Source organism: Lycorma delicatula, chromosome 2, assembly GCF_047948215.1.
Source record: "Lycorma delicatula isolate Av1 chromosome 2, ASM4794821v1, whole genome shotgun sequence".
NCBI classification, from domain to species: Eukaryota; Metazoa; Arthropoda; class Insecta; order Hemiptera; family Fulgoridae; genus Lycorma; species Lycorma delicatula.
In genome coordinates this window covers 16,298,181-16,316,696 of record NC_134456.1, presented here as the reverse complement: position 1 = coordinate 16,316,696, position 18,516 = coordinate 16,298,181, and the positions used below count along the sequence as shown (strand labels likewise).

At 31.7% G+C, this 18,516-nt stretch overlaps 1 protein-coding gene across 1 annotated transcript in view; it reads left to right on the top strand.

The window, feature by feature from the left end:
- LOC142320505 (uncharacterized) overlaps nt 1-18,516 on the top strand; it is a 75,453-nt gene that overhangs the window by 48,333 nt on the left and 8,604 nt on the right. Inside the window, exons 6-7 of the mRNA XM_075358368.1 lie at nt 6,494-6,634; nt 13,438-13,647. Of these exons, the coding sequence (XP_075214483.1) occupies nt 6,494-6,634; nt 13,438-13,647 (351 nt within the window). The remainder of the gene's footprint in view (nt 1-6,493; nt 6,635-13,437; nt 13,648-18,516) is intronic.

Genomic DNA, 18,516 nt, shown 5'->3' with positions numbered 1-18,516 from the left:
ATGGTACACCAATATATAATACAAAAGGTAAAGTCGATAGATGGGTGGAATATATTGAAGAGTTATACATAGAAAATGGTTTTATAGAGGAAGGATGAAATGGGAGAAACAATACTGAGATCTGAATTTAAAAGAGCATTAAAAGATTTAAATGGCAGAAAGGCTCCTGGAATAGACGGAATGACGGAATACCTGTAGAATTACTGCGCAGTGCAGGTGAGGAAGCGATTGATCGATTACACAAACTGGTGTGTAATATTTATGAAAAAGGGGAATTCCGTCAAGACTTCAAAAAAAGTATTATAGTAATGATACCAAAGAAAGCAGGGGCAGATAAATGTGAAGAATACAGAACAATTAGTTTAACTAGTCATGCATCAAAAATCTTAACTAGAATTAAGTGTTAGGAGAAGACCAATTTGGTTTCAGGAAAAGTATAGGGACAAGGGAAGCAATTTTAGGCCTCAGATTAATAGTAGAAGGAAGATTAAAGAAAAACAAACCAACATACTTGGCGTTTATAGACCTAGAAAAGGCATTCGATAACGTAGACTGGAATAAAAATGTTCAGCATTTTAACAAAATTAGGGTTCAAATACAGAGATAGAAGAACAATTGCTAACATGTACAGGAACCAAACAGCAACAGTAACAACATAAGAAAGAAGCCGTAATAAGAAAGGGAGTCCGACAAGGATGTTCCCTGTCTCACTTACTTTTTAATCTTTACATGGAACTACCAGTTAATGATGTTAAAGAACAATTTAGATTTGGAGTAACAGTACAAGGTGAAAAGATAAAGATGCTACATGCAAGAACTATCGCATGAAAATAAACCAAAACAAAAGTAATGAAATGTAGTAGAAATAAATATGGACCACTGAATGTGAAAATAGGAGGAGAAAAGATTATGGAGGTAGAAGAGTTTTGTTATTTGGGAAGTAGAATTACTAAAGATGGACGAAGCAGGAGCGATATAAAATGCCGAATAGCACAAGCTATTCGGCTGCCCTTACTTCAGAATTTTTATATATACATAATTTTCAACATGCCATCTAGTGGAAGTAATCAAAAAGGACCTTCAATTGTGAAACGTTCCCAAAACATTTTTTTATGATTGTTGGGTATGAGCCAGTGACGTATTTTCATCTGATGCTTTTCTAACATATGGAACCCTTTGTCCCTGAACAATAAAAGTTTACTTTTCTCACTAATAACCAATCCTGTGATGGAGTAGTTTTTCTTTTACAGCTACATATACCTTTCCTTTCAGATGAAAATGAATCAGTTTCTTTAAATTATTTTATTAATATAGTAGTCACTTTCTCTAGTCCATCACATACTTGAAAGCTCTTTGTCATGTTATACTGGCATGCTCAGAAAGGGAAGTAATTTTTTAATACTTTTGTTGGAGTTGTATCTGTTATTATATATTCAAGACACGCAGAACAAAAAATACAAAAATAGGATTTTGTAATAAAAAATTATATGAACGTTTTCACTATTTATAAAATGAGGATTGCTAAATAATTGAAATAAAATAATCTCACATTACACAGATAACTTAAAGAATGGGTGTGGTCAAGCAGTGTAGCCTTAACATAGAAATAAACAAAACAATTTTCTGTGTTAGGATTAATTTGCACGTTACTGTAAGGTTATTCCTTTTTAACATTTTAATCTATTTGTTAAATCAAAATAATTTAATAATTATGTAAGCAATCTTGCATTAATGTTATATATCTTCTTAAGTTGTAATGTAATGATAGTAATTTATTTCAGTAATAGGATTTTGATTTAATGCTGAAATATTGTTAATTACACCTTTGGCAGTTAATTTTGATCCTTGGCATTTTTATTTTCTTTTTTTAAATCTTTTTTCAGTAAATTTGGATCAATAATTTTGCTTTATATTATGATGTAAATGTTCTGTATATTAATCCTCACTTAAAACAGGCACATTTTTTTCATTAGATTGTATCTTTTGTTAATATTCATAGAATTCTACAAGCATATGCAGTATAATAAATGATAATTAAAATTAGATTATGTATATGAAATAAATTTATTAAAAGTAAACACCGAACAAATAAAGAAAAAAATAAATGTGTTTATAAGTACTTTAATGATCTGACATGTCAGATTAAAAAATATTCCACATTTTATTGAGAGATTAATTTAATTACAAAAAAAAACAAAAAACAAAAAACTCTGATGTGGACACCACATGACTTCCTTGTATGCCTATTAAATATAAGAATTTTTTTTTAAAATTCTATTTATTTATTTCATTAATATGAGGGTAAGTCAATTATTATCCGCAATGTAGTTATAGATTTTATTGCAATACAAATAGGAAACTTACTTGTACATCATTTTTCAACATAGTCCCTTTGCATTTAAATGCACTTGGTCCAACGTTGCACAAGGTTCCTGATGCGCTCATAAAAGAAGGTTTTCGGTTGAGCTGTGAGCCAGGAACGCACCGCTTCTTTCACTGTTTTGTTTGAGGTCAAAGTGGCCGTTCACACTTTGAGTGGACCAAATAAGTGGTAGTCAGAAGGGGTAAGATCAGGACTATATGGAGGATGAGCCAGTAGTTCAAAGTTGAGTTTCTGGAGTGTTACAGAAGTGTGGGCGGGCATTGTCGTGCAACAACACCTTTCGACAGCAGTTCTCGGCGTTTGGTTCAAATTGCAGGCTTCAGCTTGGCAGTAAGCATCTAACTGTAATCCGCACTGTTTATTGTCATCCCCCTTTCCTCATAATGTTCCAGTACTGGGCCTTGTGAGTCCCAAAACATTACTCTCTAGCTTGTAATGATGGATCCATGTTTCGTCACCTGTGATGATTCTGTCTAAGAAGATGTCCTGTTTGTTATCATAGCGATCCAAATGTTTTTGGCAGATGTCCAAGCGCATTTGTTTATGCGACTGTGCGAGTTGTTTTGGGACCATCTTGCTCAGACTATGAAACCCAAGTCTGTTACGGATGATTTCGTAAGCAGAACCGTGACTAATTTGCAGACGATGTGCCACTTCATCAATAGTTACTTGTCTGTCTAAGAAAACCATGTCACGCGCACGCGCACGCTTAATGTTTTCCTCATTTGTGGCGGTAAACAGTTGTCCGGCTCCTTGTCATGCATAATACTTGTGCAACCATTTTTGAATTTTTCAATCCATTCGTAGACACTCCATTGCGGCAACACACTGTTCCCGTACTGTACTGAAAGTTTTAGATGAATTTCGACCCCTGATACATCTTCTGACCACAAAAACCGGATCACTGAACTCTTCTTTGGTGCAAACAGAAAGTGAAGCAGCCATGGTTAACGGCAGGGCAGCGATAATGAAACTAACCTAGCAGCATCAAACCTGCACAGACATAACAATTAAAACACGCATGCGTCGCCTACGCAACACGGCAGTACTATCAACATAAACAAAAATATAACTAAATTGCGGATAATAATTGACTTACCCTTGTATTTTCTGATAATTTTTCATATTTTTTATTGTTATTGAATTATTTATCGTATATTTTTTTTTTACAATCGAAAGTTAATTATTAATAAATCAATATATTTAAATTACAAAAAAAAAATTTAAAAGAAAGAGATGAAATCTGATTCGAACCGATATGCTCTTTTTAGATCCAAATATTTCATTAATTAAAATTTTATTTGGCTATAACTCTGGAACCAATGAAAATAAGTACCACTTATGATATATTGTTGAAAAGCTCTCAGTGAGGGCTTATTGCATCAGTTAAGAAACAATAAAAAATCCAAACAAATATGGATTTTGGGGTTTTTTGGTTGAGTCGATTGCAATCAAAAGGGCAGGTGCACAATTAGATGTTCAACAGTCATAAATCAAAAATTTCAACTTCCTACAGCTAATCGTTTTTGAGTCATGCAAGATACATGTATATATAGATGTCACCCCAAAACTAGTCAAAATGGATTCAGGGATGGTCAAAATGGATATTTCCGTTGAGATCTGAAAACTGAAATTTTTCACGATCACAATACTTCCTTTACTTTGTACAAGGAAGTAATTACAAATTGTTTGACATTACTAACGGCCATGAGAAGATTTGCTGAACTGGTTTAAGATTGGAGGCAGTGATTATTGCCAACATTCACAAATACAATAGAACTTCTCGGTAATGATGTGTCATGGGAGACTGGGAAAATTTCCTTATAAAGAAACATGCAATATACAAAGTACTTTGAACATTACATATCTAGTATCAGGTATCCATAAACCATAGTACATTAAACTTGTAAAATTTGATTTTTTAATTGAACTTCACAGTATTAATAATAAATGTCTAAAATTTGCATATTTTAGAAAATGACAACTTTTCTATTTTAATTATTCGTATTAATTTTATTTATCGTTATTATTCATTAAAAAAAAGATCGAGTATTTTAGTTTGAATTTTATTAAAAATTGATTTGTTTTCAATAAAAGATTCTGATTTGTTTATTTAAAGAAAGATTTCTTCCGGCCACTTTCTTGCTATTGTATTCCAGCACATATTAATAAAAAGGTATTTTGTAAACTGCTAGTGCATATCCAGGACATCACATTCTTCTCCTTTTTTTCATCTTCATTTTCACTAGCACAAAACTGCAGGATATCACTTACAATTTCACTACCAGTGGGATATTCAGCAATCCCAACTTCATTGTCAATATCAATGTATTCCTGTAATGTTACATATTCAGTCAGACAACTCATGTCATTTATTTTATTCCAACTTTTGCTCAGCGCGTGTGCAATTTCTTTTGTTTGAATATATTGGTAAAACCAGCCTTACTAAAACATTGCACGATTGTTTTGGAATTAATGTCATTTACTCGTGCTTTTGATACTTCTGCAATACAACCTTTCATTGTAATTTTATTGTTTCCTTTGTAAGGGTTATTATCAGTTACACTGAGCACTTTCAACACTACTTGTTTTTGATAGTGAACCTTCAAGTTCTTCTTAACGCCCTGATTCATAAGTTGAAGTTTTAAGATCATATTCGATGATAGGTACACAATTTTAACTGAATTCATTTTTCCTAAAATCTATCATGGGTAATCAGAGCACTTGTCAAGGAAAAGTAACACCTTTCTCTTTTGTTTCGTCATGTTGTGATCAAACTTCCACAGCCATTTACAATAAATATTTCAAGTCATCCACGCTTTCATATTAAAATTGTAACTCACTTCTAATGAGTTGACACCCTGAAAAAGCATGGTTTTTTATTTTTTCTAATTAACAAAATCATACATTTTTCTGTACCAGTCATATTAGCACATTAACATGAGAGACACACTTTCTTTAGTGTTTTTTCCTCCAAAACATTTATTTAAAGCAAGAGTCTTTATTGACAGACACTTAAAAATTAATGCTGTTTCATCTGCATTAAAAGCATTATTATTTTCATACTGATGTATAAGAGATTTACTAAAACATTTTCTCTCCAAGATGAACAGTCGACTTCATGTACATCAGCACTTACGCCAAGTGCCGTTGTCACTTTCTTAGAAATTCCAGGTCTGTTTTTATATTTCTCCAACCAACCTGTGCTTGCAACAAAATCTTCAATAACCCATAGTTTTTGCAAACTATAGTGCTTTTTCTTTTATTGTAACACGTGACAGGAATATTTTTTTCACGAACCACTATAAAACATTTTGTCTTTGTTGACATTTGAATTCACGTATTGCCATAAATACATGAATTCTTTAATAACTCTTTTAATTCAATAAAACATTCTTCAGACTGATTTTTAATTATTTCACGATTTGAAAAATTGTCGATAATGATCTGGCTGCAATTCCCTAACGTAAGGAAGCATCTTTCTTTTTACTACTTTTATCAACATATTCTATAATTTTTATTTTATCTGAATAGATAAAGTTTTACACTTTTACATTCTGATATTCTGTTTGTATAAACAACCATAGACAGATTAAGTATACAAACTAAAAAAAAAAAAAATCTAAGGACAGCTTGTCTGTTAAGAAATTCACAAACTCTTACACACTGAGATTAAAGACGCACTACAGGAAATGCTAACTGCAGCAATAAAACAAACATGGGCTGTCTTACAATAAGTCACATTGCCGTTGTCAAGGTCACAGCATTACTGTATTCTTATTGCAGTTTCATTATAATAAAAGCTGGCTGTGTAAAACTACTTCACATAAAATAAAAATTAGAAAAAAATTTGTTATATAGAAATCATTTGTTTGTTGTAAGGAAGTAACTGCACACAGAAAATTCCCTTAAAAGTCAAGGTTTCGGGGAAAATTTTGTACTATAGAGAAATTCATAAAAGAGAAGTTCCTTGTATAGAAGTTTGTCTGTACTTTTAAAAAATTATGTGATGGAGTATTACATTATCATCCAGCACACCTGCTCAAGGGTTAAAATTGAGAATGAAAACTTACTTTAATATTACAGTAGTGTGAAATTTTTCTGTTGCAGGGATTAAATTTTAATAAATTGCACGCAATGATTCCTTTAAAAGAAGAAAATGATCCTTTAAGTTTAGATTCAAATGAGAACTGTGAAGGTTTGATGCTTATAAAAAAGGAAGAACAAGGTCAAATTAAACAGGAAGAGTCGGTAAAGATGTTTATTTGTTATATTTAAAAATACATAACGTGCTTGTTTGTTTTTAGTTTAACTTACTGGTGTTATAATTAGAATTGTTTGCTTAATTCATACTCAGATTACCCCTGTTTTTATCTAAACATTTTCAGGTAATGATTTTAATCTTACATTCCTGTTTGTCTTCTTTAACTAGTTCATTCCTAACATTATCTTATATATAGATTTTTTTGTATAGAATATCTTATCCTTTCTTTTTTAAGATGTCATTTACCATGTTTCATTATCCTTTAGCAAAGGTGTTTCATAAATGCATATAAAAATAAGATGTAAGATAAAGGAAAGAAAGTTATTTTTTCCTGTGATTGTTAAGTACAGAATATTTAACAAAAAACATCACTGGGAGGCCATAAGATCTGGTTTGGGATCTTATGTTCTGTCTCTCGTTCTCTCTTCTCCCATTCTTGGTATCCTCCAGCATTCCAATCCATCTTCTTCCCCTTCCTAGTTTACCCTTCGATTCCCTTCGATACCCTTCCTTTCGATTATCGTTTTTAGTAGGCAGTCTCTTCAAAAGATATGTCTCAGCCAAGACGTTTATCTCTTTCTTGTGTTGTTAACTTCCTCGATCCATGATAATACATCTTCATTCCTTATTCTATCAGTCCACCTCACCCTCAACATTCTCCTTCATAACCACATTTCAAAACTATTTAAATATCTTTCTTCTTTTTTCTTAATAGTCCATACTCACTGCCATACAGCACCACACTCCAATTGTAACACTTAGCAAACTTCTTCCTTAATTTAATCTGTATCATTTTTGCTGTTAACAGTCGCTTAACTTTTTCAAATGTAGCTTTACCCATCGCTGGCCTACTTTTAATTTCTTCAATACAACTTCCATCCCATTTTACCAAGCTTCCGAAGTATTTAAAGATTTTACTTGTTCTATATTCTTCTCTTCCAGCACTATGTCAACTGAACCTTCTCTTTTGCTCATTCTTGCACTTGTTCCCAAATCAGTCCTAGACGGTATTATATCATAGCCCGTTGCTTTCTTTTCGCTTAGATCCTTTATTGCTTTTTTTAGTTTGTTTTTAGTATTTTTGGCCCTCTTTGCTCCTCCTCACATTCCCACTCCTCTTCAATCACCAGTCCTGACTGATTATCATTAACGTAGTTTAGGTCAAACAGCCGTGTTCTACTCTACACATGATGTCATCCTTCCATTCTTATTTATTACGCCCTGTTTGCTTATTCTCTTTCATTTTCAGTTAATCTCCTTAATTCATTGTTAATTTTCCTGTATTGTTTTTTCCCTTCTTTAGAAGTAAATATTCTTCGATTGTCTGCATTCATCTTATCCAACGTGTCCTGCGTAATCCACCAGTCCTTCCTTGCATTTCTCTCACTTCTTGCAATGCTTTCAGTATCGAATCTTTAATGGTGTTCTGTTCTCCTGATACTTCTTCATTTGTTCTTGTTTTTCTCAGATTCTCTTCCAGATTTCGTGTATACGCTTCAGAGTCATCAGTCTTTAGTCTACTTAATCTCATTTCTTCATCAATTTGGGTTCTCCAATATGCTTTAGTCTAGTTCTAACATCTGCTACTAATAGATTATGATCTGTTTCAGTGTCTGCTCCACAAAATGTTTTTGCCATCTTTATGCTGTTCTTGAATCTTTGTTTGACCAAGATGAAATCTGTCTGTCACCAGGAGCCTTCCATGTATGTAATCTTCCTCATTGATTTTTAAACCAGGTGTTAGCAATCCATAGATCGAACTCTTCATAAAATGCTATTAGTTTTCCCCTCCTTCATTCAATTCACCAAGCCCATTATCTCCAACTATATTTTCTTTCCTTCCCTGTCCTACCACACTGTTCCAATCTCCCATCATTATTGTTGTTAGGTAAAGTTAACAAAAAACACACAGCTAGTATTTGCCAAAAGAAATTGGACTTTATTGAAAGTGTAACAAATGAACTTATGTTATAATCATAACCTTAAAACATAAAAGGAAATTATGAAATTAACATAACTTAATAATACTTAACATATCAGCTGAATCAACAAATGAATAATTTTGTTAAATGCAAAAATACATGAATAAACATTTTTTAAATACACAATGTAACAGAGCCTGAAAATAAGAGAACATAAAACACCTTAATTTCAAATTAGATACTTAAAACATAACATCAATAGAAAGTGGAACTGGAAAACAGTTGCACTACTAACATATACTGTACTATGAAGATTAGCAATGAACAGATTTCATTAGCTTAGAAAACATTAATTATAATATAATCACATTAAAATAAGTAATAATATAAATGGAGTTTATTTTGATAGATAAGCATTCTTGAAAATACAAAAATCACAAAGTCCTAAAACATACCAGCACATCAGGAGTAATTTGCTTTAGGTTAATTTACGAGAAGTATTATGAATACAGTGCATAAGTAGCAAAGAATTAAACTCGGCGATCAGCAAGTTACACAAATAAATTATAGAGTTAATTTTTTTTTTTTTTTTGTCTTCAGTCATTTGACTGGTTTGATGCAGCTCTCCAAGATTCCCTATCTAGTGCTAGTCGTTTCATTTCAGTATACCTCCTACATCCTACATCCCCAACAATTTGTTTTACATACTCCAAACGTGGCCTGCCTACACAATTTTTCCCTTCTACCTGTCCTTCCAATATTAAAGCGACTATTCCAGGATGCCTTAGTATGTGGCCTATAAGTCTGTCTCTTCTTTTAACTATATTTTTCCAAATGCTTCTTTCTTCATCTATTTGCCGCAATACCTCTTCATTTGTCACTTTAACCACCCATCTGATTTTTAACATTCTCCTGTAGCACCACATTTCAAAAGCTTCTAATATTTTCTTCTCAGATACTCCGATTGTCCAAGTTTCACTTCCATATAAAGCGACACTCCAAACATACACTTTCAACAATCTTTTCCTGATATTTAAATTAATTTTTGATGTAAACAAATTATATTTCTTACTGAAGGCTCGTTTAGCTTGTGCTATTCGGCATTTTATATCGCTCCTGCTTCGTCCATCTTTAGTAATTTTATTTCCCAAATAACAAAATTCTTCTACCTCCATAATCTTTTCTCCTCCTATTTTCACATTCAGTGGTCCATCTTTGTTATTTCTACTACATTTCATTACTTTTGTTTTGTTCTTGTTTATTTTCATGCGATAGTTCTTGCGTAGGACTTCATCTATGCCGTTCATTGTTTCTTCTAAATCCTTTTTACTCTCGGCTAGAATTACTATATCATCAGCAAATCGTAGCATCTTTATCTTTTCACCTTGTACTGTTACTCCGAATCTAAATTGTTCTTTAACATCATTAACTGCTAGTTCCATGTAAAGATTAAAAAGTAACGGAGATAGGGAACATCCTTGTCGGACTCCCTTTCTTATTAGGGCTTCTTTCTTATGTTCTTCAATTGTTATTGTTGCTGTTTGGTTCCTGTACATGTTAGCAATTGTTCTTCTATCTCTGTATTTGAACCCTAATTTTGTTAAAATGCTGAACATTTTTATTCCAGTCTACGTTATCGAATGCCTTTTCTAGGTCTATAAACCCCAAGTATGTTGGTTTGTTTTTCTTTAATCTTCCTTCTACTATTAATCTGAGACCTAAAATTGCTTCCCTTGTCCCTATACTTTTCCTGAAACCAAATTGGTCTTCTCCTAACACTTCTTCCACTCTCCTCTCAATTCTTCTGTATAAAATTCTAGTTAAGATTTTTGATGCATGACTAGTTAAACTAATTGTTCTATATTCTTCACATTTATCTGCCCCTGCTTTCTTTGGTATCATAACTATAACACTTTTTTTGAAGTCTGACGGAAATTCCCCTTTTTCATAAATATTACACACCAGTTTATATAATCTATCAATCGCTTCCTCACCTGCACTGCGCAGTAATTCTACAGGTATTCCGTCTATTCCAGGAGCCTTTCTGCCATTTAAATCTTTTAATGCTCTCTTAAATTCAGATCTCAGTATTGTTTCTCCCATTTCATCCTCCTCAACTTCCTCTTCTTCCTCTATAACACCATTTTCTAATTCATTTCCTCTGTATAACTCTTCAATATATTCCACCCATCTATCGACTTTACCTTTCGTATTATATATTGGTGTACCATCTTTGTTTAACACATTATTAGATTTTAATTTATGTACCCCAAAATTTTCCTTAACTTTCCTGTATGCTCCGTCTATTTTACCAATGTTCATTTCTCTTTCCACTTCTGAACACTTTTCTTTAATCCACTCTTCTTTCGCCAGTTTGCACTTCCTATTTATAGCATTTCTTAATTGCCGATAGTTCCTTTTACTTTCTTCATCATTAGCATTCTTATATTTTCTACGTTCGTCCATCAGCTGCAATATATCGTCTGAAACCCAAGGTTTTCTACCAGTTCTCTTTATTCCGCCTAAGTTTGCTTCTGCTGATTTAAGAATTTCCTTTTTAACATTCTCCCATTCTTCTTCTACATTTTCTACCTTATCTTTTTTACTCAGACCTCTTGCGATGTCCTCCTCAAAAATCTTCTTTACCTCCTCTTCCTCAAGCTTCTCTAAATTCCACCGATTCATCTGACAACTTTTCTTCAGGTTTTTAAACCCCAATCTACATTTCATTATCACCAAATTATGGTCGCTATCATTGTCTGCTCCAGGGTAAGTTTTGCAGTCAACGAGTTGATTTCTAAATCTTTAGTAACCATGATATAATCTATCTGATACCTTGCAGTATCGCCTGGCTTTTTCCAAGTGTATATCCTTCTATTATGATTTTTAAATTGGGTGTTGGCAATTACTAAATTATACTTAGTGCAAAACTCTATAAGTCGGTCCCCTCTTTCATTCCTTTTGCCCAGCCCGTATTCACCCACTATATTTCCTTCCTTGCCTTTTCCAATGCTTGCATTCCAATCTCCAACTATTATTAAATTTTCATCTCCTTTTAGAGTTAATTACAATAACAAATCGTAATAATTAAACATGTAAAATAGGTAAGCCACCTATCATGAATGCATTTAAGTGAATAAATGGTTTTCTTTTAACCAAACTTGAAATCGTAAGGCATAAGGTATGATGAACTGAATGTTCCACTAATTTCAATGATAAAATCACTGTTTAACGTAATAATGAAAATTGAACTTGCCTGTAGCACACAAATAATATCAAGAGACGAACTCGTGAATGCAGATACATGAATACATACAGTAATCCTGGGCGTAGTCCGCACTGGTGTATCAGGAATACAGAGGTGTGATGTGGTTTAGTGGTAGAATAATGCGTAGAATCTCAGATGTGTAGTAACGAGTTTTGAGATTCTGCTTGGATGAGAATATTATCACAAAGTTTGCAGGAGAATATGGTCATAGGCGACGACTGTATTGGAGGAATGTTGGATCTACTCTGCTGAAAAGATGGCGTGAAAGAAAAAGGGGGGAACCAGATCCAGGTAGTGGACAGGAGAGAGTGTGTGTAAAAAACAAGAGATGTGTGCATGTATTAGTATGGGAACGAAAGAATAACGGGTGTATGAAAAGGGTAGTCAAAAATAATTCGATAGAAGAATGGATGCGGTCACTAAGGATGACGGAGGGAGGGTCGAACACGAGAACAAATAATAAAACAGGTTCAAATGACAAGCCCAAAAATACGAAACAAAGTGAAATTTAACATTCCTGTAACAAAACAACGGGACCCACCCTAGGTTGGAATTCATTGAAAATAACGGAAACTTTACGCTAAACGGCGTAAACAATTGTTCTTATATATCCTTTTCCATTACTTCGTATATTTGTTCTGTTTGTTCACATATCTGGTCTACTTCTTCCAGTGCGTCCATTATTGACAAGTAGACCTGTATTATCAGGGGGCTACTGGTTCTGTTCGCTAGGACAGAACTTGCGAACAGAAGGATCCTAGCGAATCGCTAGGAACCTTTCGCTGACTGGTATTACTTTCTATTGCTTTCCTGTATATCATTCTTGTACCTCTTTCCTTGTATTCTCCTCCCTTAAAAATAATTTTATAGTCTCCTGATACAAATTCTCCTTCTTCCCATCATACTTCACTCAGGTCTAACAGATCTATACTTCTCCATCTCCACCTTTACATTTTCCAATTTCCCTTTCCTATTCATTGTCCTTATATTCCATTTCCCATCCTTAATTTTGATATTCTCTTTCTTCTATCATTTCTCTTTCCTGTACCATTATATGTCTCTCCGAGGATAGTACCTAACCAGAGATCCGATTGTGGGAGTATTACTCCGACAATTTCTTCTCAGGAACTCCCATACTTAGAGCGTAATCCAATGGGTCTAGGGATACCACAAAGGTCTTTAGTGTGGTGATTGCCTTCCGCATCCTATGCCGTTGAAATTTTGGTTACATCTGCCTTTAGGAATGGCTTCCCATTCCAAGACCAAGAGGGTGCACTGTCTTCTATCGCTTTACCACCCACCATAGAGGCTGTTGGCATTTGTAGAAGGGATCTTCTTATCCCAGTAGTTGCTCAGTCCCAGCCTTCATTAGCCACTTATACATACTACAATAAGCAGTATGTGTAATCGTTGCCCCAATTAAATCAAGTAATCAGGTTATTTAAATATATCAATTATCCACTTTTTTTAATAGGATTGTTCAACAAAGATTTGTTTTCGTTTCGTTTTATCCTTTCTGCAAAATGTTCATCTTATTATAAATGTTATGAAATTTTTTTTTTATTTGGTGTGAATATAATATATATTTTTTTTATTTTAGGATCTTGCTGATGAGATAATTGACGATTCAGTTTTAGAAAATATTGAGGAAAATATTCAAATTACAAAATATATGACAGTCAAGTATAAAAATAACCTTTTACATAATCACCTATATAAAATATTTAATGAAATTGACAGTGCTAGTAATGATGGATTTAATGATAAAACATTAGTATTTCAACATGATACAAAAATTAATAATAAAGATGTAAGTGGTAGATTAATAAACAAAATATTAATGATGCTAAGAAATATACGTGTAATCATTGTGAAAAAACATTCAAGACAAAATATAGACTGAAGTATAACAGTGATATTCATATAGGAAAAAAATGTTACTACTGTACTGTATGTCAAAAATCATTTTATCGGAGAGGTAATTTAAACAGACACTTTTCTACTCATATCAATGGAAAAAGATTTAAATGTAACGCTTGTGAAAAATCTTTTTACAATAATTATAATTTGAAGAAACATTCTAATTCATTCAGGGAAGAATTTTACATGTAATATTTGTTTAAAATCTTTTTGTAATAGTAGTAATTTGAGAAAACATCTTACAATTCATAACGGAGAGAAAAAGTTCTTGTGTAATATTTGCCTGAAATCTTTTAATCAGAAGGGAGTATTAATTATACATCTCTCCACTCATACTCATGAGAAAACGTACTCTTGTAATATTTGCCTTAAATCTTTTAGTCAGAGTAATATATTAAAAAACCATCTATCTACTCATTACGTTGAGAAAAACTTTTCATGTAATATTTGCCTGAAATCTTTTAATCGCTGTAATACTTTGAAGAGACACCTAGCTATTCATACTGGCGAGAAAAAATTCGTATGTAATTTTTGTGAAATGTCTTTTATGGAGAATTATCAATTATCAATTACAAAGACATCTTTCTGTTCATACCGGTCAGAAAAAATTTATGTGTGATTTTTGTTGTAAGTCTTTTAATAGAAAAGATAGATTTTTAAAAAATATTAATTTTCATAAAGAAGAAACATATTCTGTAAAATTGTTGTCATAAGATTTTTTTATATATATATATATAATTCATCCAAGATTAAGATATGATGTACAGTCTAAAATTAGTTTATATATTTTTATTTCAAATAAATTTTTATAAGAAATTTGTGTTTTATTTACGTATAAGTAATTAATTTTGTTCATAAGAATTATTTATTTAGTGTATTTCTACTCTCAGTTAATAAACACAAATTCTTTTGAAAAAGTAGCTGTAGGCCAAGAAATAAATTACTTGTTGACTTTATTTAACCCAGTTCTTCCATTGCTAACCCACCGAGTTGGTCTAGTGGTGAACACGTCATCCCAAATCAGCTGATTTGGAAGTCGAGAGTTCCAGCGTTCAAGTCCTAGTAAAGCCAGTTATTTTTACTCGGATTTGAATACTAGATCGTGGATATGAAGCCAGTTATTTTTACACGGATTTGAATACTAGATCATTCTTTGGTGGTTGGGTTTCAATTAACCGCACACCTCAGGAATGGTCGAACTGAGACTGTACAAGACAACACTTCATTTACATTCATACATATAATCCTCATTCAGCCTCTGAAGTATTATCTGAACGGTAATTACCAGAGGCTAAACAAGAAAAAGAAAGTCTTAAAAGTTCTTCCATTGCTGGAAGTTCTCTTTTGATAAGGTTGTCAATTGAGCTGTCACATTCTAATTTTGTTCTCTCAGCCCTCAAATTGGGACACTTTCATAGGACTGGGGAAGAATTACAAATCATATTTGGAAAGTAAGGAGCCCAGAAAACCTGTACAATTCTTTGCTTGGCGTAGAAACCATGAATTGTAGACAAAGAATGGACAAGAGCATTGTCATGATGTGGCAACCACAAGTCCAAGTCAATTCAGAACCATCTCTCTCAACAGAAAGTTTGTCATACAAACTCAGTGAAGGTATGAGATGCGAATAGTTTATACCTGAATCGACAAAAAGTTAGTTTAGTGTATTTACATTAATACTAACATTACTGTAAACGTTATTATTTTTATCAATAATTTCTTTTAATTTTTTCCACATTTTGTAGCTATTGTTTTTATAGTTATTAAGTTTATTATGATAATAATTTTGTTTAGAGACGGAGATTAGTTTTTTTAGAAGCTTATTATAATTGTTATATTTATTTTTTTATTGTATATTAAATGGTTTTTTTTTAAACGGTTGCTCATTTTGTTTCTGACTTTAATGGAGCAGATGATACCATTAGTGATCCAAGATTTTAATTTTCTTTTTTTTATGCGAGATGTGTGATATAACAATCAGAGTACGAATATGATACAATAATATATTCAAAATGGAATCTGTTAATTTATCTATATCTTAAGTTATCATTATTATATTTAAAATTACAATCTCTTGAGAAAGAGATTTCAGTAACATGTCATAGTTAATTTTGGATACAGTGGCATTATGTTTTCCAATCAAACCAGTATTATACTAGGCATCGAAAGGTATATGAAAGGAAACAGTATAACGATCAGTAATATTAGTTCTTAACACATTGCTAAGACAGTTTTTAAATTGATTGTTAGTATTCTTAAAGAATACATGATATAGACATGAACGGGAACTTGTAGTCTTTTTTAAGACTGCATTTAAATAGGAACAATACCCTTGCGAGTTAAGAATAAAAATTTAATCATGAGATGTATAGTTGAAGGCATCTATGTTAATATTGATATCACTTATGGTCAAATTGTATTTATCTTTTTATATTAGATTCAACAAATTATCTAGACTTTCTAAGAAAATTTCAACATTACTATTAGGAGAACAATAATTTTAATTATAAGGTTATTTAGCTTTAAATTCAAACATAAGGCATTACGCTCTAGTTTATTTATAGAGATAGCATCAATTTCAACATAATTCTTCTCAAACATCATGCACACACCATTGCATTTGTTTTGATAAGAACATTTTCTGAAAGATTTATAACTATCGAAAGTATAATTAAATAGATCATCACTAATTCAAGTCTCTGAAAGTACTATTGTATCATAATTTATTTTAAAGTTTTCTAAATGATGAACCAGTTAATCAAAATTTTTTTTATATTACAAATATTCATGTATAAAATATTTAACATTTTTATATTGCAGTTACCATCCTCCTTAACCATATCTATAGAACATTCAAAAAAAATTATCTATTACACCAGTATTTTATACATCAGAATCTATTATATTATATACGGAATATATATTCATCATAAGAAAAAAAGGAAGAAGTACTTACCTGTATTTGTTAGAGATTATAATTTTTTCAAATTCGCACTATTAGTCAGTCTTGAAGTCACGTCATAACAAATATATTTTCTTCTGTTGTTTATCCATGTAAATTTATAATCATTGTACTTAGCAAAAATTTTAAAGTTTGATTAGAGATTTTTGTAATACGGTGAGAAGTTTTCATTGATGGTTATTGGACCATCAGGCAAGTTCCTGTTTATGTGTTAAGTAGTTAGTTAATTATTTAGGAGAGGTTGATTCAGTAGTATTTTTCAATTGTTTTTGTAGATTTTTATACTTGTTGAAACAATTACATTTTGTTAGTCTACTTTTAAATCTGACAATTATAGGCATGATGGCATTCTTATTCACTGGAATTCTGTGAACAGTATTGGTGTTTAGATGTTGATTATTATGTTTATTAACCGATTTAGCAATATCTTCCATTACGCAGCACACATCCTCATTTGGGCTAACAGGAATCCCATGAATTTTCAAATCGTTAAGTGTTGTGTACTGTCATGGGTTTACGACCTGAAGTTCTATTTCATTAATTTTACTTTTCAGAAAGATTAATTTTCTTTGTTTATATTCTTATAAGCTTATAACACACTAAATTATTAATAATAGGAGTAAAATCATCAATTTTTTCTGAGAACATTTCTCAAAATGACGTAGTTCTCTAATATTGTTGTTAGTGCTTTTCAACACATCTTTAATATCTACTAATTGATATGAGATCAGTGATTTGATTTCTTGGAGTACTTATTTTTCCAAATCCTAAGGTTTAGAGTCAGAGAAACATTTCGGGGTAGGATATTTTTAACTTTACAGTCTACATTTCCATGTTTAAATGTAATTTGTGTAAGCCTTTTTAAAGTAAATTCTGTTATTTCCATTCAATATAATAGTTTAGTTGATGCAAAGGGCATTTAAGCAGTTTTTAATCAGCACTTCTATATTACTGGTTTCAATCAGTTCAGTTATACAGGGTACAATCAGCGCTTAATTGATATTACAGGGTTTCTTGAAGCAACCACAAAACTCCGACATGATTAATAAAAGAAGATAAAAATTTGCGATAGTTATTTGGAAATAACTGGTAAGGAGTAGAAGTATATAGCTGCTATAACTGTTTGGTAATCTTATCGTCAAACGCAACAAGCGATCGCTCTGCACAACAGTATACTGAATTAAATAGATATACTAAGTTATTTTATACGATTTATATCTTAAACTGGTCATTTTTATGTGATTTAAATTTTTTTATTAATATTAAAAAAAAACCTTTACCATTTAACTGCTTTATCATTTCTCATTGGTTGTATGCCTGGCAAGGTATTAACTACCTCAATGACATGGTTAGTAGTGGAAATAGTTAAATTAATTATTTATAACTAATTAACCTGTGGCTGGTTTTCAGCATAACTAATTCTGAATAATATCATCATATTTGCCCATCTTTATTGATATGTAATTTGTATTTTGATTTGTAACCAGAACCAGCTTTTAATAGCCTTTAAAAGACTAAACAAGAAATGTTATTAAAATTTACCTCCAAAATATAAACAAAGGTGTATTTGTTTACCAGCCAAAGAGATGCATGTAGCTTCCAGGTGCAAATGTCAATTGATTTTATGTTTCAACCAGTATAATACCAGTGTCATATTTTTCATTTAATATTATCCAAATTTAGTTAAAGTCTTGTTTGAACAAATTAATTTTGTGAAATTATTAGTAGGTAATCTAAAATTTATCCCATTAAGAATATTTGTTTTGGACATAGTTTTATTAAATGGTTTTGCTTAAA